The sequence below is a fragment of the Lynx rufus genome, unplaced genomic scaffold (genome assembly GCF_022079265.1).
Source record: "Lynx rufus isolate CCGP_SWC_20201006 ecotype Redwood Valley unplaced genomic scaffold, mLynRuf1.p SCAF_6, whole genome shotgun sequence".
Taxonomy (NCBI): Eukaryota; Metazoa; Chordata; class Mammalia; order Carnivora; family Felidae; genus Lynx; species Lynx rufus.
This window is the reverse complement of record NW_025814878.1, coordinates 111,229,683-111,255,675: the sequence shown is the minus strand read 5'-3', so window position 1 is coordinate 111,255,675 and position 25,993 is coordinate 111,229,683. Positions and strand designations below refer to the sequence as shown.

The following is a 25,993-nucleotide window of genomic DNA, read 5'->3' as shown; positions in this document are numbered from 1 at the left end:
ACATTTGCAGATACGCAAGGGCTCGGGAAGATTTTCCTCCCATACAGAATTTCTTAGGAAGTCTCCCGAGGGAGTATTCCAAAAACCCAGAGTATGGCGAAACCAAGAAAGAGAAAGGAGATTTAGCAGAAGGTGAATTCAACCCGTGTGAAGGGAAGTCCCAGGATGACAGAGGTACAATAGGCCTACAGAGCACCGAGATTGGAGCAAGAGAACAGCCCCAGGAGGGAAGTTCCGGGGGCAAGAGGGAGTTGCTAAAAACTGGGGGAAACTCAAAGCAATCGTCACTACAAATCATGTGGCGGAAGAGAAGGAAAGGCAATGAGCAAGTCCAGAAAACAATAAAAGGTCATGCAGGAAGTTTATGGTCTGAATGTAAAGCAAATTAAACTGTGGCCTAAGTTGAAAATGAAGGAACTGCTTTATAGTTCCTTCCAGCAGGATAGTCCTGTGTGTTAAACTTCACGGTACTCTACCTGTACGACTGGGCCAAATTTTAAGCAATCGCCGTTTCAGTTCCTTGTTTCATTACTGGGAAGTGATTATTCTCAGGAAAAAATCATTCCAGTACTTATCGATTTTATTCCTGGTAACTACCATCCCTAACTCCCAGAGTCTTGCACAACCTTTTACCTTTGGATGCTGACACAACAGGTGGACAAAAACGAGTATGAAGGTTTTGAAGTCTTGGCCTCTCTGCTTCCAGATTGGAAAACACCTCCCCTTTGCAGAGACAGACCAGTTCGCCAGAACACAAGGCCTCACCTCCAACTCAGTGTGACCTTTTCTCTTAATTGAGGAAAGCGGCTTCTTTCAGGAGAGCTTTAAGCCATTAGCTAGTGCTTTAGGTTCAGCCACTTTCAACATCTAAATCTGTCGAGTGCAAAATCAACAGCAACTGCCTCCTCTCAAAGGACAACCCTTTCATAACCAATTAAACACATTGTAGTTGAATGTTCTATCGCTAGCAATCCCTAATAATTTCAAAGTTTGCAATTGAAGTTTGCTTCAATTTAGCGAGAATACTAATCAGCCCCAAGAAGGCTCAGAGTATCTTACCAAGGTCAAACTGCTCTTTTAAAAAAGGACCTGCTGGGGGCGCCTGGGTGGCTCCGTGGGTCAAGCGTCCAACTCTTGACTTCAGCTCAGGTCATGATCCCAGGGCTGTGGGATAGAGCCCCGCATGGAGGTCAAACTCCACGTCCGTCCGGCTCTGCAACGGCAGCGAGGAGCCTGCTTGGAATTCTCTCTAACCCTCCCCCCCCCACCAAAAAAAATAAATAAATAAACTTTTTAAAATTTGTAATTAATGAAAAAGGACCTGCTGGTGTCAGCCAGGATTGAAGTATAGCGAAAGAGAATGGGCCATTCAGGAGGGATGAAAGGGAGTTTTTGCGACAGTGAAGTGTGAGTTTGAGCCACCAGACTAGATTGAGCATCAAGAAGTGGAGGTTATTCTTCCAAGAGGTGCCCTGATGAAGGAAGGAGAGAGAAGGAGCAGTAGCAAGAGGAAGAGGTCTGTTGAAGGAATTTGCTAAGGTGAGAGAGTCTTGAGCGAGTTTGTAGGTTGAGGAGAGGAATGAGAGCAGGAATAATGGAAGTGGGAGACAGAGCAGGGCAAATTGTTGAGGCAAAGTCCCAGAGGTTTGGGAGCAATGAGAATGAAATACACAGAAACGTTAACTGTATGTTTGCTGTTGTTATCGTTGTTGTTGTTTGTTTTGTTTCGTTTTGAGAGAGAGAGAGTATAAGCAGGGGAGAGGAGCAGAAGGGGGGGGGAATTTTAAGCAGGCTCCATGCTAGCCTGGAGTCCTACATGGGGCTCCATCCCACAACCCTGGGATCATGACCCAAGCCGAAATCAAGAGTTAGATGCTCTGGGCGCCTGGGTGGCTCAGTCGGTTAAACGTCCAACTCCAGCTCAGGTCATGATCTCACGGTTCCAGAGTTCAAGCCCCATGTCGGGCTCTGAGCTGACAGCTCAGAGCCTGGAGACAGCTTCAGATTCTCCCTCTCCTGTCCCTCCCCTGGTCTCACACACACACACACACACACACACACACACTCTCTCTCTCTCTCTCCCTCTCCTGTCCCTCCCCTGGTCTCACACACACACACACACACACACACTCTCTCTCTCTCTCTCTCTCTCTCTCTCTCAAAAATAAATAAAACATTTATTTTTTCTTTAAACATTTTCTTTAACTTTTAATGCTTTATTTATTTTTGAGAGAGAGAGAGAGAGAGAGCAGGAGTGGGAGAGAGGCAGAGAGAGAGGCAAACACAGAATCGGAAGCAGGCTCCAGGCTCTGAGCTGTCAGCACAGAGCCTGATGCGGGGCTCGAACTCACAAACCGTGAGATCATGACCTGAGCCAAAATCAACCACTTAACCTCCTGAGCCACCCAGGAGGCCCTGGAAAGATTAACTTTGAATCAAAGGCGAGGGCCAGTAGTTCATCCTTCCTCTGAGACAGAATCGAAGGAGGTACGATGTGACGTTCCCATAAAGAAGTCTGGATTACGGGAAAAGGAGGTTCAGTTGTTCACCCCAACGACATCAATTTTGTACTTGCAGCAGGAAACTAGGCCATCTGCTGAGAAAGAGGGGGATCCTGAAGTGGCTGAAATTAGTCACTAACAGAAATGGAAAAATATAACTGGCCAGAGTTGTATAACAGGAGCTAAAACAACCATAACCATGCCCCACCCCACAAAAAAAAAAAAGAGAAAGAAAAAATATGTATATAACCTTGATGTGCATTCTCTTTCCAGCTAATGGTGTCCTAAACTTAAATCTAAAGAAAAGAAATTTTGGGGGTGCCTGAGTGACAAGGTCGGTTAAGCGCCGACTTTGGCTCAGGTCATGATCTCTCGGTTCATGGGTTGGAGCCCTGTGTCCAGCTCTGTGCTGACAGCTCGGAGCCTCGATCCTGCTTCAGATTCTGTGTCTCTCTCCCTCTCTCTTTGCCCCCCCCCCCGCTCTCTCTCTCCCTCTCTCTCTCAATAATAAAATAAACATCAAAAAATTTAAAAAAAGAAAGAAAGAAAGAAAGAAAGAAAGAAAGAAAGAAAGAAAGAAAAAAGAAAAATTTTCATCCTATCCTCACATAGGGGAGGCTTCAAGGCTTGGCCCAGTTACTTTCTAATTTCCTGTTCTTAGGCAAGATACTTAGCTTCTCTGTGCCTCAGTTTCCTCATTTGTTAAAAAGGACTTTAAGATGGGAATGCAAGCTGGTGCAGCCACTCTGGAAAACAGTATGGAGGTTCTTCGAAAAACTAAAAGTAGAACTACCCTACAACCCAGCAATTGCACTACTAGGCATTTATCCACGGGATACAGGTGTGCTGTTTCGAAGGGACACATGCACCCCCGTGTTTATAGCAGCACTATCAACAGTAGCCAAAGTATGGAGAGAGCCCAAATGTCCATTGATGGATGAATGGATAAAGAAGATGTGGTATACACACACACACACACACACACACACACACACACACACAATGGAGTATTAGTCAGCAATCAAAAAGAATAAAATCTTGCCATTTGCATCTCTGTGGATGGAACTGGAGGGTATTATGCTAAGTGAAATTAGTCGGTCAGAGAAAGACAAAAATCATATGACTTCACTCATATGAAGACTTTAAGAGACACAACAGATGAACATAAGGGAAGGGAAACAAAAATAACATAAAAACAGGGAGGGGGACAAAGCATAAGAGACTCATAAATATGGAGAACAAACTGAGGGTTGCTGAAGGGGTTGTAGGAGGGGGGTGGGCTATATGGGTAAGGGGCATTAAGGAATCTACTCCTGAAATCATTGTTTCACTATATGATAACTAATTTGGATGTAAATTTAAAAAAATAAATAATAAAATTAAAATAATAATAATAAATTAAATAAAAAGGACTTTAAGATTATTATGAATATTAAAAAATTATGTTCACAAAGTGCCTGGTATACAATAAGCCCTATATTCTATATCTTCGCTTCTACCACTGTACTTGGTATTAGGCAATATTTCCATAGGTACAAAAATGTAAACTGAGGCTATCAGTTTCTAACTTTTAGGATCAGCTGATAGACAAAGCATGGAAGAGTTGCTTGTGGCTGAAGGTCAGAATGTAAATACTAACAACTCTGGCCATATAAAAATAAAAAAGTATAAGGGACAAATAGCAGGATGTAGAAAGCTGAGAGAGAAAAGGACAGGAAACTTAGTATCTGCATCTTATAAAATGGGGAGTCATGTGAAATAATAGTGAAGAGTGACTAATAGTGCTGAAAACACATGAAATAATAAAGAGGAGTTTAAGTTACTTAAGTTTACAAAGATAACACAGAAGTATTGTAATAATTTAACTATCAAACATGAGAAGAGAGGGTATATAGAGTATGAACTAAACCTCATCTGTCATGTTAAAGAATCAATGAGAAACAAAAGAACCAATGAATGGCACCAATTTGATAAACCAAGAGACAAAGGAATAAACACATTATTTGAAACTGTAATTCTCAACTCTGGTTGCACATGACTACCCACTTGGAGACTTAAAATTTTTTTTTTGTTTTGGGGGCTAAAACTACATATAGATATTTTTTTAAGTTCCGCAGGTGATTCTAACATGCGGCCAGGGTTGACAATCACTAATCTACCCAACTGGAAAACATAGCCAGTTAAAGAGTTTCCCTTCTGGAAACCGGACAGTGGGATCGGTGTGGAGGTGAAAGGAGATGATCGATATTAATGTAGCCTTCATTCATTCATTCATTCATTCATTCAACAAATATTATAGAAGGTCTTCTATGTGGCAGGCACTGCTTCGGGCCCTTTTTCACCATAAACTCTCTAGTACCGTTTGATTTGTTTTCATGGACATGAGAGCTTGGAAAAAATGTTTCTAATGCAACAAAAACACAGCATTTTTACCTGAATCCTCATGTTTAAATACGCTGGGCAGCTAGCAAGAACCACTTCTGCCTGAGTAGAAAGTGTATCACTAATGTAGGGTGGTACAGGTGGAAGAAAACAATCTTTCACAAGGGGACAGCCAGGCTGTGACCCGACTGAGAAAAGACAAAGGGAATAGAGTAGCCACCCCACTGCACAGGCCCCTTTTCCTGTTGCCAGATGCCACTGACACAGGGCTGCCTGGCTGGGTTCAAAAGTAAAGAGCTCTATGGGCAATGGTCCCCAGAGTCCCTGAACCCTACAACAGAGTAAAGTGGGAGGGAGAAGATAGGAGGCAGGGAGGGCCAGGGTCTCAGTGCATTAACTCACCTCAACCAAGAGTAAGCCCCAAGTAGGTGGCTTACATAGTAGGTGAAATATATGGCCCTTTGATAAAAATTGCGACCATAATGCCTGTCATTTCAGTTTCTGTTGTTTTCAGCAGCAGCATGAAACATATACACGTTAATGAGATTCTTATCTCAGGCCATTTTGCAATAACACCCTAATGATTAGTGGACACCCCACCAAGGATTAGTGGACACCCCACTAAGGACACCCTCAGCGTACCAGTGAGGGCTGAGAGCTCATCCAAGAGAGAAGGTGCCCGGAGAGAAGAAAAGGCAACTGAGTAGGGAGACCCTCCAAAGGGAGCACACCTACTTCGAAATGGGTTTAGGGCCAGCCCTGCCTGTGCCAATCAAAAGCATAATGATTTGCATCTGTTAGTTTAACTGATCAATTAACTGTCACCCGGGAAACACGAAATCTAGTATTTGCGTTAGGAAGACGGAATACAAGTTGGATCCATGTCAGTACTGGACATTGGGAGAAATGAGGAGCTATATGGAAGCCAACAAGACTTGGGTAGCTCCGTTGGGTAGGCAAAGGTGCAGAAAAGGAAGAACATGGAGATAGGACGCCACAAAGGATTGAGTGTGCCAAAGCAAGAGATGCATTTTGCATTTTGGAACTCAACATAATAACTATTTACACTTTGTGCATGTCTGAGGACTGTATCTATTTCATAACTCTAGGACCTAGCTCAGTGCCCTATACATAAAAGGTACTCGACAGGTATTATTGATTATGATTATAAAGATGCAGTTACATAGGGGGTGGAGAGATTGGGACCGAAAATAAGCTGACAGTCCAGAACCTGGAGCCTGTTTCGGATTCTGTGTCTCCCTCTCTCTCTGCCCCTCCCCTAATCATGTTCTGTCTCTCTCTCTCTCTCTCCCTCAAAAATGAATAAATGTTTATATATATATATATATATATATATATATACATACATATATATGCATATATGGATGTATATACATACATATATATACATACATATATATGCATATATGGATGTATATACATACATATATATACATACATATATATGCATATGCATATATATGTATGTATATACATACATATATACATATATGTATGTATATATATATATGATTGGAAACAACCCATACGTATATTAAGAGTAAAATATTTTTTTTTTATTTTTTTTTCAACGTTTATTTATTTTTGGGACAGAGAGAGACAGAGCATGAACGGGGGAGGGGCAGAGAGAGAGGGAGACACAGAATCGGAAACAGGCTCCAGGCTCTGAGCCATCAGCCCAGAGCCTGACGCGGGGCTCGAACTCACGGACCGCGAGATCGTGACCTGGCTGAAGTCGGACGCTTAACCGACTGCGCCACCCAGGCGCCCCAAGAGTAAAATATTTAAATAAACTATATGTTATATTCACACAATGGAATATTATGCCATTGTAAATAAGAATGACATTCTGCAAGTTTTTTTTTTTTAATTTTTTTTAACGTTTATTTATTTTTGAGACAGAGACAGCATGAACGGGGGAGGGGCAGAGAGAGAGAGGGAGACACAGAATCGGAAGCAGGCTCCAGGCTCTGAGCCATCAGCCCAGAGCCCGATGCGGGGCTCGAACTCACGGACCGTGAGATCGTGACCTGAGCTGAAGTCGGAGGCTTAACTGACTGAGCCACCCAGGCGCCCCTAACATTCTGCAAGTATTAATGCACAAAGATCTCCAAATCATATTGTGAAGTGAGAAAGCAAGTAAAGATAGTGTGCTTTGCATGCTACCTTGCCTCTAAAAAGAGAGAGGGTATAAAAACCTATATTCGCAATTGTTCATATTTGCATAAAGAACCTCTAGAAGAATGCCCAAGAAACAAGAACAATGGTTGACTAGAATAAGGAGTGTTCAGAGTGGGATTTTGAACAGACGGGGAACAAGAATACAAAAAAGACTTTTCACCATATGCCTTTTCATATTCTTTAGTTTTCCAACCGTGAAAATATTTTTTTAAGCACTTATATAGCACTTGGCGTGTCAGCCACTGTTGCAAGCCATTTAAAATTAGTAACTCATTTATTTTTAATGTATTAACACAAATACTCAAAAGTTAATTTAAAACACATCTTAGAAGTGTCATAATTGTATTGTGGTTATGCAAAAAATAATCTTTGTTCTTAGGAGACAAATTATTTAGAGATGGAATTATTTAGAGATGAAACTAGTATCTAATAACTTTATCTCATAACTTTCTTCGTAGCAGAGAAAAACATGTGCACATGCATCCATATGTGTGTATATGAGTATGGAGAGATAAAAAGATAAAGCAAACGTGTCCCCTCAAAAACTGATAAATCCAGGGGCGCCTGGGTGGCTCAGTCGGTTAAGCGTCCAACTTTGGCTCAGGTCATGATCTCACTGTTTGTGGGTTTGAGCCCCACATTGGGCTCTGCGTTGACAGCTTTGAGCCTGGTGCCTGTGTCTCAGATTCTGTGTCTCCCTCTCTCTCTGTCCCTCCCCCCCCATCTCTCTCTCAAAAATAAAGAAGCATTAAAAATTTTTTTCTAATGATAAATTCATGCAAAGGGTATATGAGTAACAATAGGCTTATTTGCGCAACTTTTTTTGTAGATTTGAAATTTTCCAAGGTAAACATTGGAAGGGAAAAAAATATCTCAGAAAAGTCCTTAAAAGTTAGATAGAACATTTCTATTTAGTTTCCGTAAACTCTTTGGACTTGTTTTCAAGGCTCTTAGAATATATCTCAACTTATCTGTCCAGACTTCTTACACTGCTGGACCAAATCTTAACTTTGAATCACATCTCAAAATTTACTTTCTCAAGACGTCTTTTTTTGAATTTTCCAAAATAATATGATCTCTCACCACTTTGCATACCTACAGTTTTTTCAATTTTATTGTTATATGAAACAAGAGATGATAATGCCTAATAGATGAGTATGTTAATATACTTAGCTATTTTACACACATTGTCTATAACAATAATTATAGATTATGAGCTAATCCCCGAGAATTTAACAATTGAAAGAAAAAAGAAGTGTCTCTGATAACTAAGAGGCAAGATTAATTTATGTGTAGTGGAAATGAATGAGATGGGCAGTCATTGGAAGGGGAGAGGCTATCAGCTCTCCCTTGCCCAAGCTTCTCCCTCTGCCTGCAACTCCCACCGCCCTTAACGCCTTCAGGTCTCAGTCCAGGCGTAATCTCCCTGCCGGGTTGAAGCCCCATTATAACATCTGGACCTCTTCTCAGCCCTTAGCACATTGTATTTAACATTAGTATGGGTTTTTTTTTTTAATGTTTATTTATTTTTGAGAGAGAGGAGAGAACAGGGGAGGGGCAGAGAGAGACAGGGAGACACAGAATCTGAAGCAGGCCCCAGGCCCCAGGCTGTCAGCACAGAGCCTGATGTGGAGCTCTAACTCACACCGGGAGATCATGACCTGAGCTGAAATCGGACGCTCAACCCACTGAGCCACCCAAGCGCCCCCATTAGTATGTTTAATTGACTACTATCTGCCTCCATTACCAGACTGTATGTTCCAGGAAGGAAGGGGCTGTTAATGCTTTTGTTCACCAGTGTCACCCCAATATCTAGCACAGTGTCAAATATAATAGGCCCTAGTATCTTTTTTTAATGAATAAAAAACTAAAATGCGTCCATCAGGAGGAAGAGGGGGAGAGTTGATGAGCCTTGGAAGAAAAAGAGAGAGGCAAAAATGAGCATCCAAGCACTCTCAAAGGGAAAAAAGAGGCTGAATATCTGGATTCTATTGGCTTCTACAATCAGTATATCCCATTTATACTACTTACAATACATACATACATACAAGGACACATGTGAACATAATTCTGCCCTTTCCCACCAATAATTATCACATTTTTAGAAGTGGGAAAGGCCTCTTTTTGCTTTTACTAACTTTTGTTCTCCCAAGAGTTTCTCATTTCCCTGAAATGACCCTATCAGGGTGGTTGTTCTGGAATTCCCAAGAGCCTACCCATTCCTCTCAACTTTTCTAAGAAAAAACAGCTTTAAGTTTCCCCTACAAAAATTATGTTTTCTTTCCCCCAAAAGCTACGTGTTCATCCGTGTTTATTTCCCTAAAGTAACAGAGACAAATTTTGGCTTCAACGAGTCACTGAATAATGACTGGTGATTTCCATTTCCAGTCTGTGTCGCAGCCTGGCACAAAAGCCACTGAGGGGATAACGGGACTTTTCAATAATCAGCTTCCTCAGAAGGAGTTTTACGCTGGGCAGTACTTAAGACTTTTTAAAAAATTTTTTAATGTTTTTATTCATTTTTGGGACAGAGAGAGACAGAGCATGAGCAGGGGAGGGGCAGAGAGAGAGGGAGACACAGAATCTGAAGCAGGCTCCAGGCTCTGAGCTGTCAGCACAGAGCCCGACGCGGGGCTCGAACTCACGGAGTGTGAGATCATGACCTGAGCTGAAGTCAGACGCTTAACCGACTGAGCCACCCAGGCGCCCCCCACTTTTTTTTTTTTTTTTTTTTAAGACAACTTCCCCAAACCCTCCGAGCGACCTTCCCTCCACCTCGGCGAGACCGACCACCCGCGGCGCTGCACCCGCCCCTTCTCCGGCGGGAAGGCGCGCGCCCGGCCGGCGGTTTTGGCGGCAGGGGTCACGTGGTCCCGCTGTGGCCAATGAGGGACGCACATGGCGCGCGCGCGCGGCGGCCAGAAGCGGTCTCCCGCGCGGGCACCAGATCGCCTTGTTGGCTCGCGGCGACCGACCAGAGCGTGTGACCAAGAGACTGGGCGCCCTGAACACCCTGCCGGGCACCTCCGATTACCCTGCGGCTTGGCGTTCTTGACGCCGTAGTGACACCTCCGTGTCCCTCTTACACCGCCCCCTTCAGCCTGCACACCCCCCTTCTCTAAACGCTTCAGCGTTTGGGGGAGAAACGCGCTGCTGGCTCCTGGGCCAGGGAACGAGCGGAAAGGACCTGGGAGGCTTGGGCCTGCTGCCACCTCACACTGAGCGAGTGTCACAAACAATCTTGTCACCTATTGTTTGGCAGTCCTTGGACGCACACCGGTGGCCCACCAGGCTACAATACTTGTCACAAATAAGATTTCACAGTCATAATAAAATGAGAGTTCTAGGCACGGAAACAAACACGTAGATTAGGTTGTTGGCTGTTACTCTAGAAATCAAACTTAGTAGCTTTATTAATTCAGCCTCCTTATGCTTTCGAGGTGAAACTGATGAGGAAAACATCTTGGGTAAATGTGGCAACCGCCCACACGGCACCTCTGAAGGTGCTCGAGGAGGAAATCTGCGAGGATCAAGTGGCATAGCGAAGTGTGAGAACATACCGAGAAAAGTTTACAGTAAAATATACGTTCCAGAACAGTGATAACTTTAGGAATATGCTAAAAACCACTGGATTGTGCCCTTTAAAAAGTTGAATTTTATGGTGTATGGATTACATCTCAATCTAAAAAAAACAAAAGATACGTGCCAGAAGGTATTCCCAGGTGACAGAATCTCAGGCTCTGAAAAATTATCGTTGACATCTGCACAAATCAAAATTCAATGTTTTAGTCAATTTAGTTCTTCCTGGAAAACAGACACCATGTCTGATATGGTGGCTGGAGACTATCAGCCTGAAATGTCCACCTTCTCAGTGGCATATAATTCTTTTGAAACTGGATAGTAGTTTGAGATTTGCTTTAATTCTTCCTTTCGGGTGTCTGGCATATTCTTTTTTTTTTTTTTTAATGTTTATTTATTTTTGAAAGAGAGAGACAGAGTGCAAGCGGGGGAGGGGCAAGAGAGTGGCAGACACAGAATCCGAAGCAGGTTCCAGGCTCTGAGCTGTCAGCACAGAGCTGGACGCGGGGCTGGAACTCACAAACAAAGAGATCATGACCTAAGCTGAAGTAGCACGCTTAACCCACGGAGCCACCCAGGGGCCCATGGCTAGCATATTTTTAATCTAAAAGTCTAAAACCCCATAAACTTAACCCCAACACTCTCTAATGCTCCTCAAAATATAAAACTTTAATTTTCCAACATTCAAGGGCATCTAGGAATCATGCAAATTTTCGCAAAACAAAAATGCAAGTTTATCTTTCCTTCATGTTCTTTCCTACATCGGCAAAATCAAAGAGGAATCGAAACTGAATTTTCCCTGCTTAACATTGCCGGGTCAAGTTACAGACATGTTTTCGTTAAAAGACAAATTGGATCTGTTTTAGTTAATTTGCGATCATCTTCATAAGTTGTCACATCAACAATTCAGAGCTAATAGAAACTAAGAGATTTAATACCATGAAGCAAAGTCAGTTTTAGATTTTTACCACCTAAGAATATTGATGAATAGATTTACCACTATCTTCTCACAATTAATGTTTAAGTAATCTATTTAATGTCCAATTTTATGTCCTCAACATCAAGAAAAATATTTATCTTAGCTTAAGGCAAGTAGTATCTTACCTGGGCTCCTTGACATGGCTGAAACTGGCTGGGAGCTAACAAGTCGGGTCATGTACTCCTTCTGAAAACTGTATTTCACCACAGGGATTTGCAACAATTTGTTACTTTGGGAGAGGGATTCAGAAGTTCTTTAGGTTCACAAACAATGGCATCATGTTTTTCTCTGTTGAAAAATATATCTTCAGAGAATTTCCCCCATCGGTATATATTCAGTATGTTTGATGAATATTAATGTTCCAACATTACAAGCAGCCTTTATTCTATGCATAAAAGGGTTATGGTTTTGAGTGGAAAATGGAACAGGGTAATTAAGGTCTTTTTCAACTTAGATAAACATCGTTCTATGTTGTTCGTCTTTAGATCTAACACCACCCCACATTCTCATCTCCAAACAGTTTTTCTTCATCTTTTCAACAGCCACATTCTACCAAGAGAGCAGTCTAAATTAGTATGCATAGATAAAGGGAGACGAATTAGTGTAGCCAAAAGAAAATAGATTAATAACCTAGAGATGGGGAGGATTGGAGATGAAATACATTTTGTCCTACTACCTTGTGTGTGATTTTGTATTCTCTTTAATTCTCCATATACATGTAGTCCATCCCTACAGACACTAATGAAGACTATTCTCCACCCCCCGCCCCCTTTTTTCCGGTATTGTAGCACCAATCCAATATATTGAAGAATTGAACTGAGATTTTCATTGTTTACCAGTACACTTAATTCTCTTGACTTAAAGGTTGGCCACAGAGTTTCACTTTCTAGTTTTTTTATTTTACCTTCCAAATCTAAGCAGTTACGGGAAAGGGAAGGAATGGTTAAGAGAAGCCAGACAATAAAGAACAACCAAAGAAAGTAACAGGAGAGGCCTTCAAGAGCCTTAGATCAGTGCTATCCAGTAAAAGATGTGAACCACATATGTAATTGTAAGGTTTCTAGCAGCTACACTAAAGTAAAAAGAAACACGTGAAATTGATTTTAATGATATATTTTTTAACCAAATATATCCCCCAATAAATCCCAATGTTATCATTCCAACAGGTGATCAATACACAAAATTATTAAAGAAATATCTTACATTCTTGTTAATGTACGTCTTCAAAATCCAGTATATATTTGACACTTACAATACATCTCAACTCAGACAAGCCACGTTTCCGATGCTCAGGAGCTACATGTGGCTAGTGGCTGCATTGCAGCTTTAGGCAAAAAAATCAAGAACTAAAAAGAAATGACTGAAAGTAAAGCAATAGGCAGCTTTCTGAGCTATGCAAACCAAGAGCGGGTGGGAATCATCAAGAAGAATTCTGACTCAGTTTTCAAATGTACTACATTTTCCAGTGCAGAATGCTGCTTGAATATTGTGATTTTTGTAATTTGGGCCAGGTTACAGAAGAGGGAGCTATGGGTTGAAGGGTTGTAAGTGCCTGGGCATTTTTGGTATCTTGGGCAGCTGGACAGTATTTTTTAAATCTCTGTGACTTATTTATTTTATAACTGAAAGTTTGTACGTCTTCATCCCCTTCACCTATTTGAACAGCTTGACATTTTAACTATATTCATCAGGCAAACTTCTGATCCTAATTTGACTTCTCAAGTAAACTTTACATTGGAAAAAGGACATGCTCTCCAGCTAATGCATCACGGCCAAATCAGCCCTGAATAAAATTATTAAATTAGTAATTAGTCGAAGTTGACAGTCAAGATACAGAGTGAGGTTCTTATCTGAAAAGAGCCAGATAGCCTTACCCATCAGTCCATTGCGAGATTGTCATTTTGTACTATGTATTTGGATGACATTGCTAGAGAACTCAGAATAAAATATGTAATCGTGACCTTTTAAAATAAACAATCAAAATAAAGTAAACAATCAAGAATGTTGGAATTGAGGGGCGCCTGGGTGGCTCAGTCAGTTAAGATTCTGACTTCGGCTCAGGTCATGATCTCACAATCCACTGTCTGTGGGTTCGAGCCCTGCATCAGGCTCTGTGCTGACAGCTCAGAGCCTGGAGCCTACTTCAGATTCTGTGACCCCTACTTTCTGCCTCTCCCCTGCTTGCGCTCTGTCTCTCTCTCTCTCTCTCTCTCTCTCTCTCTCTCTCAAAAATAAATATTAAAAAAAAAAATGTTGGAATTGATTTTCCCCAAATAGGTTTTCATTATCATTTTTCCCAAACAATTCTGCAGGATGTTGAGAGGTTACTTATTGAAAAATAATCCACAGTAATTATATTTTTCATCCAAAATATACTTTTAAATATATATAAGAAAAGCACTATGCTCTTTTATAATTAGATAGATAATTGCCTTTAGGAAATAGTGTGGCTACCTGAAAACACCAGCAAATCCCATGACTCATGAAAGCATGATAATGGATTTGCACATGGAAGCGAAGCAGCTACTGATCTGATGTATGTTGTCTATTTAATAATCATTGGTTTATGCTTGTCTTATTATTTCAATATGCATTTATGATATTTTTCACTCAATAAATTATTTTATCTACTTTGGAAGTTGTTCTGACTTAAAGTTTAAAGTACATATGAGACTAGAATTTAAATTAAAAAATGGGGGTGCCTGGGTGGCTCAGTCAGTTAAGTGTCTGACTTCAGCTCAGGTCATGATCTCATGGTTCATGAGTTTGAGCCCCGCGCTCTGTGCTGACAGCTCAGAGCCTGGAGCCTGCCTTGGATTCTGTGTCTCCCTCTCTCTCTGCTTCTCCCCTGCTCACGCTGTCTCTCTCTCTCCTTCAAAAATAAATAAACATTTAAAAAATTAAAAATAAATGGGGGCTCCTGGGTGGCTTAGTCGGTTGAGCATCCAACTTCCGCTCAGGTCACAATCTCGCGGTTCGTGAGTTCGAGCCCCGCGCCGGGCTCTGTGCTGACAGCTCAGAGCCTGGAGCCTGCTTCTGATTCTGTGTCTCCCTCTCTCTCTGCCCCTCCCTTGCTTGTGTTCTCTCTCTCTCTCTCTCTCTCTCTAAAAAATAAGTAAACATTTTAAAAAATTAAAAATAAATACATAAATAAACATTTTAAAATTTTAATAAAAAATGAAAATAAAATCCTAAAAAATATGTATGAGTGAAGTTTTTATCATTTCTTACAGCAAGTAATTCATGTATGGATTTACTCGTTTTTATTTTATTTTAGAGAGTGAGAGAGAGAGAGAGCATGAGCAGGGGAGAGGGGCAGAGGGGGAGAGAGAGAATCTTAAGCCCAAAGTGGGACTCTATCCCATGAGATCATGGGATCATGACCAGCCTGAGATCATGAACTGAGCTGAAATCAAGAGTCAGATGCTCCACCCAGCTGCCCCAGGATTTACATTTTGCTGCCTATGTATGGTAAGCTGAATAATGGTCTCCCAAAGATGTTCACATCATAATCCCCAGAACCTGTAGATATTTCACCTTACACAGCAAAATAGATTTTGCTGATGTGGTTAAATTAAAGCTGTTGAGAAATACCTAATTATCATGGATTATCTGGGTAAAACCTAATCCTATGGGTCCTTATAAGAGGGAATCAGAAAGGTCAGAGTCAGAGAAGGAGGTATGACGATGGAAGCAGAGGTCAGAATGATACGAGAAAGATTCTATGAACCTACGAATAGAGGAAGCCTCTGGAAACTAAAAAAGGCAAGAAAAATGATTCTCCCCTAGAGCCTCCAGAAGGAATGCAGCCTTGCCAACCCATTTTAGATTTCTGACCTCCAGCACTATAAGATAATAATAAATTTGTGTTTTGGTCACTCAGTCTCTAGTCATTTGTAACAGCAGAAACTCATACACTATGCTGATCTGAGTGCACATTACTATCAGTACATTTTAATTTTACTTTTTTTATTGTTTGTAATGTTTATTTATTTTCGAGAGAGAGAGGAATGGGCAGAGAGAGAGGGAGACAGAAGATTCTAAGCGGGCTCTTCACTGACAACAGAGGGCCAAATGCGGGGCTCGAACTCACGAACCATGAGCTGAGGTCGGATGCTCAGCCAACTGAGCCACTCAGGCACCCCTAGTACATTATAATTTTAAAAGTGTTCATTGTAAAATAAGTTTGGAGATGGACAAGAGTCCATATTATAGTATTTCTGTAACAATAATTGAACAATCATAAAAACTAAGATCGTTAAACTCTAAATAACTACTTCTTGGTTGGTAGTAACTGTGAATCCAGCTACAAATCTTTTTTTTTTTTTTTTTTTTTTTTTTTTTTTAAGTAATCTCTACACCCAACTTGGGGCTTGAACTCACAACCTCAAGATCAAGAGTTGCATGCTCTACTGACTGAGCCAGCCACGTGCCCCTAGCCACAAATTTTTATAATGAGTAATGTATGTTGATTAACAATGAAAAAAATATATATTAATCCCCTACTAAATGCTAAGTATTGCACTAGACACAGGGGATATAGCAGTCAGCAAGACAGAAGTGGTCCCTTCCCTTGTGGAGGTAACAATCTAGCAGGGGAGGCAGACATATATACTTAATTAGAATCAAGGTAGGTATTGTGAGAATATACTGTAGGGAGTGGACCTAACCTAACCTAGTCTGGGGGGTCAGACAGGACTCATCTAAGAATGATGTTTAAGCCGGGATCTAAAAGATGACATGGGGGGGGGGGGCGCCTGGGTGGCTCAGTCAGTTGGGTGTCCAACTTCAGCTCGGGTCATGACCTTCCAACTTGTGGATTGGAGCCCTGTGTTAGGCTCTGTGCTCACAGCTCAGAGCCTAGAGCCTGCTTTGGATTCTGTCTCCCTCTCTCTCTGCCCCTCCCCTGTTCACACTCTGTCTCTCTCTCTCTCTCTTTCCTCTCACAAATAAATAATAAAACATTAAAAATAAATAAATACAAGATTACTTGGAATTGGCCAAGAGGGAAGAGGAGGGAGGGAAAAGGAATGTGTCAGAGAACCAGTACACCACATGCAAAAGCCCAAAGGCAGTCAAGAATTCAAGGCACTTGAAGAACTAAAAAACAGTGAAGGCTTTTCAATTCAAGATAGCAGAGATCTTCCCCTATCACTTCTCTCAAAAATAACAAGGAAAAGGGGCGCCTGGGTGGCTCAGTCGGTTAAGCAGCCGACTTCGGCTCAGATCATGATCTCGAGGTTCTTGAGTTCGAGCCCCGCATTGGGCTCTGTGCTGATGGCTCAGAGCCTGGAGCCTGTTTCAGATTCTGTGTCTCCCTCTCTCTCTGCCCCTCCCCCGTTCATGCTCTGTCTCTCTCTGTCCCAAAAATAAAATAAACGTTGAAAAAAAAAATTTTTTAAAAAAGTGACTTTCAAAGTGTTCTATGGTCCTTGCATTGTCCCAGAAGAGGTAAAAGTACAAACATAAATTTATGCTATATCTAGGAAGCTATACTTTTTATATGATATAAAGTTAGATAGACCCATACGATTATTGGCCCCATGTTGCTTCAATGGCTCCATGAGATGGGGCAGTAATGACAGTGTGCTAGTTCCAACCCGGGCCTGAAGGGGCCTAGAGTGTCTCTGCTTACACACTTGCCAGCTCCAGGAGAAGAGTGTGCCCTGGGGAGCTGCTGCCCTTCAAACCGAGCACCAGAAAGAACATAAAACAAAGACAGTAACATATCAATAGGCTAGAGTCAGGGGTTCTTTTTCCCTCTTTTTCCCAGAGGAAGAGAATTAGAGACTCTTTATTCCACTCTCTATTTTCCAAATTTTCTAAATGAGCATAGATTACTTTTCATTCTCAGAAAAAGAAAAGATGCTTAAAGAAATGAAATCATTAACTCTCTTCCAGTAGAGTGATACATAATTGGTTTCTCCCAGGACATGAATTTATCAGAGTGCACACAGTAGGCAATAAACGTTTGTTGATGAAAAAAGGAACACTCCTAACTCTTCTCTCCTGGCCTCCACTGCGAATCTTCTTTGTTCTTAGTCTTTCTCTCCTTTCTAAGACCAGATTCCTCCTTTCCTCCACTTCCAGTTTCTCTCTCCCTCTCTGACTCCTCCTCCTTTGCTAACTCTTTGTCATTCTTCTTTCTTTTCCTTCTCTCCACCTCTAACTTTTTCTTCCCATGTTTCTCTCCCTTTTTTCTCTTCTTCCTTTTTTCTTTTAATGTAGTATTGTCTCCCCGCTTCTTTCTTCTCCATCAGAATTCTACCTCTCAGCCATAATAATAATTACTTATAATGTTTATTGAAAGTTTATTATTTACAGAAATTTATCCTGTTTTCAGTGTTTGGATAATTTTTTTTAAATGTTTATTTTTCACACACACACACACACACACACACACACACACACACACACACACACACAGTGTGAGTGGGGGAGGGGCAGGGAGAGAGGGAGACACAGAATCCAAAGCAGGCTCCAGGCTCTGAGCTGGCAGCAGAATCCCAGTGAGATCATGACCTGAGCTGAAGTCGGAGGCTTAACCAACTGAGCCTCCCAGGCGCCCCTAGTGTTTGGATAATTTTAAAATGTAAAAATATTTCTATATTTGTGCTTACTTTTTAAGAATTATTTTAATGACACATTAAGATTAATTATTTTAATGACACATTAAATTAAATTGCTTTTTAATTATGTGTGACTCTTTCTTGACTTTTCAGTGGTCGGTGATTCTAGGCAAAAGTTTCACTACATCAATTTATACCTCTCCAGAGAAAAGGACCATCCTCCAGTGACCTTCGAGTCTTGGAAATTCTGCTTATTTGGACAGACAATATTTACACACATACCAAGGTCATTTTTAAGGAGCTTTTGGAGCCCAGGCCAAATTCCACTTTCTGAGATGCCTGGATGGTTCAGTCAGTCGGGCATCTGACTCTTAATTTTGGCTCAGGTCATGATTCATGAGACAGAGCCCCGTGTTGGGCTCTCCCCTGATAGCACAGAGCCTGCTTGGGATTCTCTTTTTCCCTCTCTGCTTCTCCCATTCTCTCTCTCTTCCTCTCAAAATAAACATTTAAAAATTACTGAATTTCATATTAAAAAATAAAAACTCCATTTCCTGACACACCTTCCTATACATATTTCCACCCAGGTAGAATCAGGTTACAATGAGCATTACAGGTAAACTAGAAAGAGGAAATAAATCACAACCATGAGCTGGTCACTCATCCTCTTTGGACCTTAGATTCCTTCTTAACAATCGAAAACCCTGACATTAATGATTTCTAAGGCCCTTTCCTTAGAACGAAAGGCATTTTGTGACTGAATCCCAAACAATGAAATTTCTAAAAGGGAAACATGAAACCAAAGGGATAGATTTTCTCAGTAAGCCTAGAATTTCTTTTCTTCCTTTCTTTTTTTTTTTTTTTTAAGTAGCTCCACGCCCAGTGTGGAGCTCAACAAGGGGCTTGAACTCATGATCCTGAGATTAAGACCAGAGCAGAAATCAAGAGCCGGACACCCAACCAACTAAGCCACCCAGGTGCCCCAGTAATCCTAGAATTTCAAAGCTAAAATGGCTCCATGGAGTTCACCTAATGCAACCTGAAATAACTTCATCTCTTTGAGCCTTGATTTCTATATCTTTATTATGGGACTATGTCCTGCCAGGCTGCTAGGAGAATTAGAGTTAATATCTGCTTACTGTTAAAAAACAAGACAGCAGACCCAAAATGGAATTGCTTATGCTATGCTCCACATCACCAAATGGAAACTTAATTACAGGTTTGGCTCTCTCAGAAATGGAATCTTAAACCAGTCAATTAGGAATCACTGATCAGCACCCATTAGGTAATTTGTCTAATAGACCCCTGTAATCCCCTAAAGGAAGGTAACTTCGCAATAACCAACCTGCTTTTTTGCCTAGCAATAACTTCTTTGTTCCCACTCACTTCTGCCTATAAGTCTTTCCTTTTTACAACTCCTCAGAGCTCCTCTCTATCTACTGGATTGGATGATGCCTGGTTCAAATCAGTTTTTGCTCAAATAAGCTCTTAATGTTTTTAGTTTTATTTATATTTATTGAAGAATAATTGACATACAATATTGCTTTTCCAGTGTACAACACAGTGATTCAATATTTATAGATTTATGAAATGGTTACCACAGTAACTCTAGTTACCATCTGTCACCATACAAAGTTGTTGTAATATTATTGACTATATTCCCTACCTTGTACATTACATCCCGGTGTCTTCTTTATTTTGTAACTGGAAGATTGTACCTCTTAATCCCTTTCACCTATTTCATGCATCCCCTCCTCCCCTGTGGCAAAAACCTTCAGTCTGTTCTCTGTATCTACGAGTATGTCTCTGTTTTGTTTTGTTTGTCTGTTTCTTAGTTTCCACATATGAGTGAAATCATACAGTATTTCGCTTTCTCTGTCTGACTTGCTTCACTTAGCATAATACTCTCCAGGTCCATCCACGTTGTTGCAAATGGCAAGATTTCACTCTTTTTTATGACTATAAACTCTTAAAATTTTTAATATCTTTTATCAATTTAATATCTTTTAATATCAGTTTATCTCTTAACACTACCATATGGAAGGTAGTCAATAAATGGCAGCTATCATTTGATCTAAAACTTCTAACTTTTGGATAAAAAGAAAAAAAAATCAGACAGAGAGGTGATGATTGACCTACAAGTGACCAGGTTGATACCAGATGCCTGATCTCGTTAATCCCTGTTCAGCCTTTTCTCATTTTACTCCTCCTCAAAGTCAATTTCTTTATTTTTTTCTTATGTTTATTTATTATTGAGAGAGAGTGAGAGACAGAGCATAAGCAGAGGAGGGGCAGACAGAGAGGGAGACACAGAATCCAAAACAGGCTCCAGGCTCTGAGCTGTCAGTACAGAGCCCAAGGCGGGGCTCAAACTCACAAACTGTAAGATCATGACCTGAGCTGAAGTCTGACGCTTAACCAACTAAGCTACCCAGGCACCTCTCTCAAAGTCAATTTTTAAGCACAGGTATCCCCCACTACCCGAAAGTAGAGCGTTCTTATGAAATAAAGATAAGAAGAAGAAATCTCCAGTAATTATATGGAAAAAATGTTGAGCATTCCCAGACCCAAGAAAATAACCTCTCTTAAGCCTCTCTGACACCTTAAGGATACATCTTGCTAATAAATACATGACATAAATGGAGATAAAGCCAGATGCTCTTAGACACAGTTCGAAGCTATGGCAGCTTGATGCTGAGATGCTGAGTGTGGTTCCGGGGGAAGAAACTTGTGCTGAGTGTATACACTGCCTCTATAACAGTTTGCTGCAAAACAAATGCTGAACGCGATTTCTGTTTTTTGCCTTTTTAAAAATAAAAACAAAATTCCTCTTCGGAGTTCTTTCAATTGGTGAAAACAGGTACTAATACAGGTTTTTTGTAAAAGCAGAGTAGTATCACTCAACCTTTCAAAAACCAAGGGATACTTGTATCTGATCTCGATCCCCAAGCCTGAACATCTAATTTTCAGCATCTTAGGGCCTACCTGCATTTACAATAAAGAACAAGAGGGAATAACCCAAATTGCTATTTAAAGTGCTTCAGAGACTCAGAGCAAGAAGAGAAACATTCTGAAACTGCTCTTTTCAACCTTGTTTTTATGTTGCTGTCATGTTATTAAAATTCAGAGTGGTTGATGGGAATGCAAGCTGGTGCAGCCACTCTGGAAGTATGGAGGTTCCTCAAAAAACTATTTTAGTATATGTGCTGCTGAAACGATCACAATTCCTCAAAAAACTAAAAACAGAACTACCCTACGACCCAGCAATTGCACTACTAGGCATTTATCCAAGGGATACGGGTGTGCTGTTTCGAAGGGACACATGCACCCCAATGTTTATAGCAGCACTATCAACAATAGCCCAAGTATGGAAAGAGCCCAAATGTCCATCAATGGATGAATGGATAAAGAAGATGTGGTATACACACACACACACACACACACACACACACACACACACACACTGGAGTATTACTCGGCAATCAAAAAGAATGAAATCTTGCCATTTGCAACTACGTGGATGGAACTGGAGAGTATTATGTTAAGTGAAATTAGTCAGAGAAAGACAAAAATCATATGACTTCACTCATATGAAGACTTCAAGAGAAAAACAGATGAACATAAGGGAAGGGAAACAAAAATAATATAAAAACAGGGAGGGGGACAAATAGAAGAGACTCATAAATATGGAGAACAAACTGAGGGTTGCTGGAGGGGTGGTGGGAGGGGGGATGGGCTAAATGGGTAAGGGGCATTAAGGAATCTACTCCTGAAATCATTGTTTCACTATATGATAACTAATTTGGATGTAAATTTAAAAAAATAAAAAATTAAATTAAAAAAAATTCAGAGTGCTTGGGGCACCTGCCTGGCTCAGTCTGTACATACAGCAAGCAACCCTTGATCTCAGGGTTGTGAGTTCAAGCCCCACTTTGGGCATAGAGCTAACATTAAAACAAAACAACACAACACAAAACAAAAGAACAAAGAGTGGCTAAGGAAGGACTGAGTTAGTAGTTTCCCATAATTTCTTCAGCCAGGTGTGTATGTGTATGTGTGTATTTGGCAACCCTTTAAAAATAAGAATTTATGAGGACACTTACTGTACCATTAAAAAACTGCACTAAAGACACATCAGGTAGAGAACCAAATGCCCTCTTAAGAAAAGAACAAAAGAGGGGCACCTGGGTGGCTCAGTCGGTTAAGCGTCTGACTTCGGCTCGGGTCATGATCTCACGGTTCGTGAGTTCAAGCCCCGCGTCGGGCTCTGTGCTGATGGCTCAGAGCCTGGAGCCCGTTTCGGATTCTGTGTCTCCCTCTCTCTCTGACCCTCCACCGTTCATGCTCTGTCTCCCTCTGTCTCAAAAATAAATAAGGGTTAAAAAAAAATTAGAAAAAAAAAAGAAGAAGAAAAGAGGCACTTGCGTGGTTTAGTCAGTTAAGCAACCAACTCCTGATTTTGGCTCAGGTCATGATCTCACAGTTCATGGGATTGAACCCTGCATGGGGCTGCATGCTGGCAGCAAGGAGCCTGCTTGGGATTCTCTTTCTTCCTCTCTCTCTGTCTCTCGTCCTCATGCATGCACACATGTGCATGCCCTCTCTCTCAAATTAAACTTTTTAAAAACTACAAAAATAAAAGTAAAATAAAATAGCAACTCGATTGTTACCAATGATTATGGATAAAAGGAGAAAATACTGAAACTATTTTGTCACTATAACATAGTTTTATTTTATTTTATTTTTGTTATTTTTATTTTTAATTTAAAAAATTTTTATTTATAGCTAGGTAACATATAGTGCAATATTGGTTTCAGGAGTGGGATTCAGTGATTCATCACTTACATACAACACCCAGTGCTCATCACAAACATGGCTTTATTTTCATTCAAACTGCACAATGTTGAGGAAAGCAGTATATTTTGATATATAAACAACTTATGGTTGACATTAAGGAGGACAACTTTATCTCATTGGGTGTTCCTTTTAAAGATGATATTTATTTGGGGCGCCTGGGTGGCCTAGCCAGTTAAGCGTCTGACTTCGGCTCAGGTCACGATCTCCCGGGTCTGTGAGCTTGAGCCCCACATCGGACTCTGTGCTGACAGCTCAGAGCCTGGAGCCTGCTGTGGATTCTGTGTCTCCCTCTCTCTCTGTCCCTCCCCTGCTCACACTCTGTCTGGCTCTCTCTCTCTCTCTCTCTCTCTCAAAAATAAATAAACATTTAAAAAAAGCATTTAAAAATAAGATAATATTAGTTTGGATGGAACATGTGCATATGACATTAATAGTCAACTATACTTCAATAAAAAATTGTTTTAAATAAAAAAATAACAAATACTGAGTACCTCAAATTTCTCTAGTGCTTTCGATTATATACTCTTGCATATAGTTTGATTATGTTTTCTTCCTCATAACAAGCTCAAGGAAAACATGTTATCATGTTACAAATTAGGAAACACAAGCTTGTGTGTGACTTCCTCAGCCAGTAAGTGTTGGAAGAGCCTTAACCTGAGGTCATCTGGCTCTTTTTCCAATGTCTTTTTCACCACATCACACTGCCTTAGGAATCGGATACCACTTCATGTGTTTGTACTTCCTTTTTCATGGAGTTTGTACTGTCACAAGCACGGTGATGTACTTCCAAGTGGGCATTGCTACTCCGAATAAACAAGAACACTCTGTTTGGGCTCCTGGTTAACAAGCACAAGAAACCTTCCTGAATTTCCCTACTTCCCATCATTTATCTTACTGTTCATCTGTTTTTCATGATAAAGTTTCCTAAAGAGTGAAGGTAAGGGGCCAGGACACATACTTCAGTAAACAGATTCTGCCTTATCTCAGTTACTGAAATTTTGAGGGAAGGAGGAGGTATGGTTTGAGCAAGGTAAAAGAATCTCTTGGTTTTCTGTGGTGGGTCAGTGGGTAACTGGAGTCTCTTTTGCAAGCCTAAAGTTTACTGGTTCAAACCCTAGTTTGAAGAATATATATTTAAGGGCCTATTTGTTTTCTTTTTCAGATGCAGTTCATTTAAAACTCTTACAAAGTTGGGGCGTCTGGGTGGCTTAGTCGGTTGAGCGTCTGACTTCAGCTCAAGTCACGATCTCGCGGTCCGTGAGTTCGAGCCCCGCGTCAGGCTCTGGGCTGATGGCTCAGAGCCTGGAGCCTGCTTCCGATTCTGTCTCCCTCTCTCTCTGCCCCTCCCCCATTCATACTCTGTGTCTCTCTGTCTCAAAAATAAATAAATGTTAAAAAAAATTAAAAAAAAAAAACCAAACTCTTACAAAGTTAAAAAAAAAAAAATTCCCAGCATTCTCAGTATTGGGTTCAAGTGAGACTTCTGTGTTCATAAACAGAGACAATGTGTGCTATCAGAGCTGGTGCATGGGATTTGGAAGGTCAGAGTCTATAAACTGTAACACAAGTAATGAGAGATAAACATATTATCAGTTTACACCCAGCGTCTGCCGTAGCCCCAGGCTAACGTATTTCTACATTTTCTGACTCTCCTATTCTGGCTCCCCGTAGGACTTCTATTTACAGAGGTTTATTTGATTCTTGAGTCTCAAGCTAAGCATTCTATGCCCTTTTAAAAAGTTCAAGAATTCTGAGATGAATTGTCCTCACATGTGAGAGAGCGAGGGAGGGAGCTCTTGCCCCTATCAAAATCTCCATGGGAAATGTTACAGATTACTCTCCTGACCATTATAGGAATCTAACCATTAAGTTTCAGGAAACTGTTCCTTATCTTTCATCATTCCATTTACCTTTTCTCTAACACTCAAAATATACTCTACTACCTACTTATCCCTTACCTTCTAAAAAAAGACAATAACTCAAAACTGTATTACAATATAGACTGTCTTCCCAAGGATTTGGGTTTTTTTTTTTAAGCATTTTTCTTCTTTAAATAATTTAGCCTTAATAGTGTTCCAGGAAACCAAATGGATACATTGGAAAATAGCTAGGTATGGAGAAAATACATTTCAGCTCTTGGGTAGGACTGGCCTGTCTCTCCAACCTTTTTTTCCTTTTAATCTTTTTATCATAAAATAAAACATAGAGGGGCGCCTGGGTGGCTCAGTCCATTAAATGTCCAATTCTGGATCTCAGCTCAGGTCATGATCTCATGTTTCGTGAGATCAAGCCCCACACTGGTCTCTGCGATGAGCGTGGAGCCTACTTGGGATTTTCTCACGATCTCTATGCCCCTCCCCCCTCAAAATAAATACATTAAAATAGAATAAAATAAAATAAGATAAAATAAAATAAAATAAAACACAGAAACAGAAGACACTATAAAGGAAATATTTACCTTAAGAAATTATTCTAAGGCAAACACCATCCCCAGGTGAAGAAACTTTGCTACCTACCCTTAGAAGCTCCTTCCAAGGGTCCCTTCTCAATCATTTGCTACCACCAGCACCTTGTAAGTAACCATTATCCTAAGTTTTATAGCATCACTTTCATTTCCTTTTTTCTTTAATGATTTTTCCACCCAAATGTTCACTCCTAGACAGTATAGTCTCTCCCTTAACACACAAAACACAGTTAAAAATTTTTTTTGATATATCTTTTAAGTCATTTTTTTTTTTAACTTTATAATCTTGAAGAACGGAGGCTCTTTGACTTGTAGTTTCCCATAGTGAGGACTTTGCAGATTGCATGATCATGATACAGTTCAACATATTCCTGGGTTTCCTACAAACTGGCAGCTGGATCTCAAGTCTATATCAGATTCAGGTTTGATCTCTTTAGCAGCATTTTAAGTGGTGGTGTGG

At 40.7% G+C, this 25,993-nt stretch overlaps 1 protein-coding gene across 1 annotated transcript in view; it reads right to left on the bottom strand.

Annotated features, from left to right (window-relative positions):
• Positions 1-14,120, bottom strand: part of PXT1 (peroxisomal testis enriched protein 1) — a 28,993-nt gene extending 14,873 nt beyond the window's left edge. The window contains 3 exon segments of the mRNA XM_047103043.1: positions 11,769-11,846; positions 11,849-11,931; positions 14,098-14,120. Of these exon segments, the coding sequence (XP_046958999.1) occupies positions 11,769-11,846; positions 11,849-11,931; positions 14,098-14,120 (184 nt within the window).
• Positions 14,121-25,993: the final 11,873 nt, after the last annotated feature.